The sequence below is a fragment of the Penaeus monodon genome, chromosome 23 (assembly GCF_015228065.2).
Source record: "Penaeus monodon isolate SGIC_2016 chromosome 23, NSTDA_Pmon_1, whole genome shotgun sequence".
Taxonomy (NCBI): Eukaryota; Metazoa; Arthropoda; class Malacostraca; order Decapoda; family Penaeidae; genus Penaeus; species Penaeus monodon.
Window position 1 is genome coordinate 2793627 of NC_051408.1, and position 1109 is coordinate 2794735.

Sequence of the window (1109 nt, forward strand, 5' to 3'; positions counted from 1 at the left end):
CAAATGTTTGCTCTCTTATCATTGATTTATTTTAATTACAAATGTTAACCACACCATTATGCTTCGGCACCCACAGTGGATACATTCCTACGTGGCGCTCAGTTTGCGAGAAATGGATCCAAGAGGCTTTGGAGGAGAAGGAAGGCGAAGTCACTCCCGTCTATGTCCTTTACAATGCCTACTTAAAGGATAACCCCCAACAGTACCTGGATATAGCCCAGGTGTGTAGTACTTCTTTTCGAGACGGTTCTGAACATATATGAAACAGGATATTAAAACTCGGAACCAGGTTGGAACTAGTCTCGGGTTAACAGCAAAGACAGGGAGTTAAGTGGACATGGAAGCAACTCGGTTCGTTTGGCATTATCAAAGGAGGTTGATGATAATCTGAGGAATTACATTATATTGAACTAATATAGACAAAAGGATAATATCAGTCAAGATAATTAGAACAAATAATAATGAACAGTCAGTTTACCAATACCCTTACATTGAAATGCATCCTTAGCGTGTGATTAGACTACCCTACAACCTGCATTTTTCATGTGATTATCTCTTCTCTATTACAGTTTGGGAAGATTTTGAAATCAAGATTCCAGAACAGAAAATGCCGCCGGGGCAAGCAGGGAGCCCAGATCTACGTCTACAAAAATGTGATCATCAAGACAAAAGCAGCAAGTATGGTGAGTCAAGAAACCAAGAAGGGTTACAAACCAAAAGCCAAGTCGTCAGACCACTTTCTTCCATGGATTATAAGCTTTTAATGGTATCCAGTCCATTGCTGATTCCCTTGGACAGTCAGCATAACACCAGAGTCTTCGAGTTCGAAAATGCTGCTACCAGTCGATTTTTCTTCCATAAAAAAACGGTCTTTTAACAATCAACAGTCCGTTCCTGGACATCACGGACAGTTACCCATGACGCCAAGACTTCATACGGAAGCCTCTTCGGCCAATGTGAGCTCAGAAGCAACTTCACCTCTTGATTACGTCTTCCAGCTGCTGTAGCCAGAAGGAAGTTGTTGTTATCAACTAACCCTTATGAATACAGCAACTATGAAAACATCAACAACCCACAAAAAGTCAAAGATAGATGTACTGGTGTGTTCT

The 1109-nt window shown here is 41.0% G+C and overlaps 1 protein-coding gene across 1 annotated transcript in view; it reads left to right on the forward strand.

The window, feature by feature from the left end:
• Positions 1–764, forward strand: part of LOC119587679 — an 8942-nt gene extending 8178 nt beyond the window's left edge. Inside the window, exons 2-3 of the mRNA XM_037936359.1 lie at positions 77–221; positions 570–764. Coding sequence (XP_037792287.1) covers positions 77–221; positions 570–764 — 340 coding nt within the window. The remainder of the gene's footprint in view (positions 1–76; positions 222–569) is intronic.
• The last annotated feature ends 345 nt before the right edge of the window (positions 765–1109 follow it).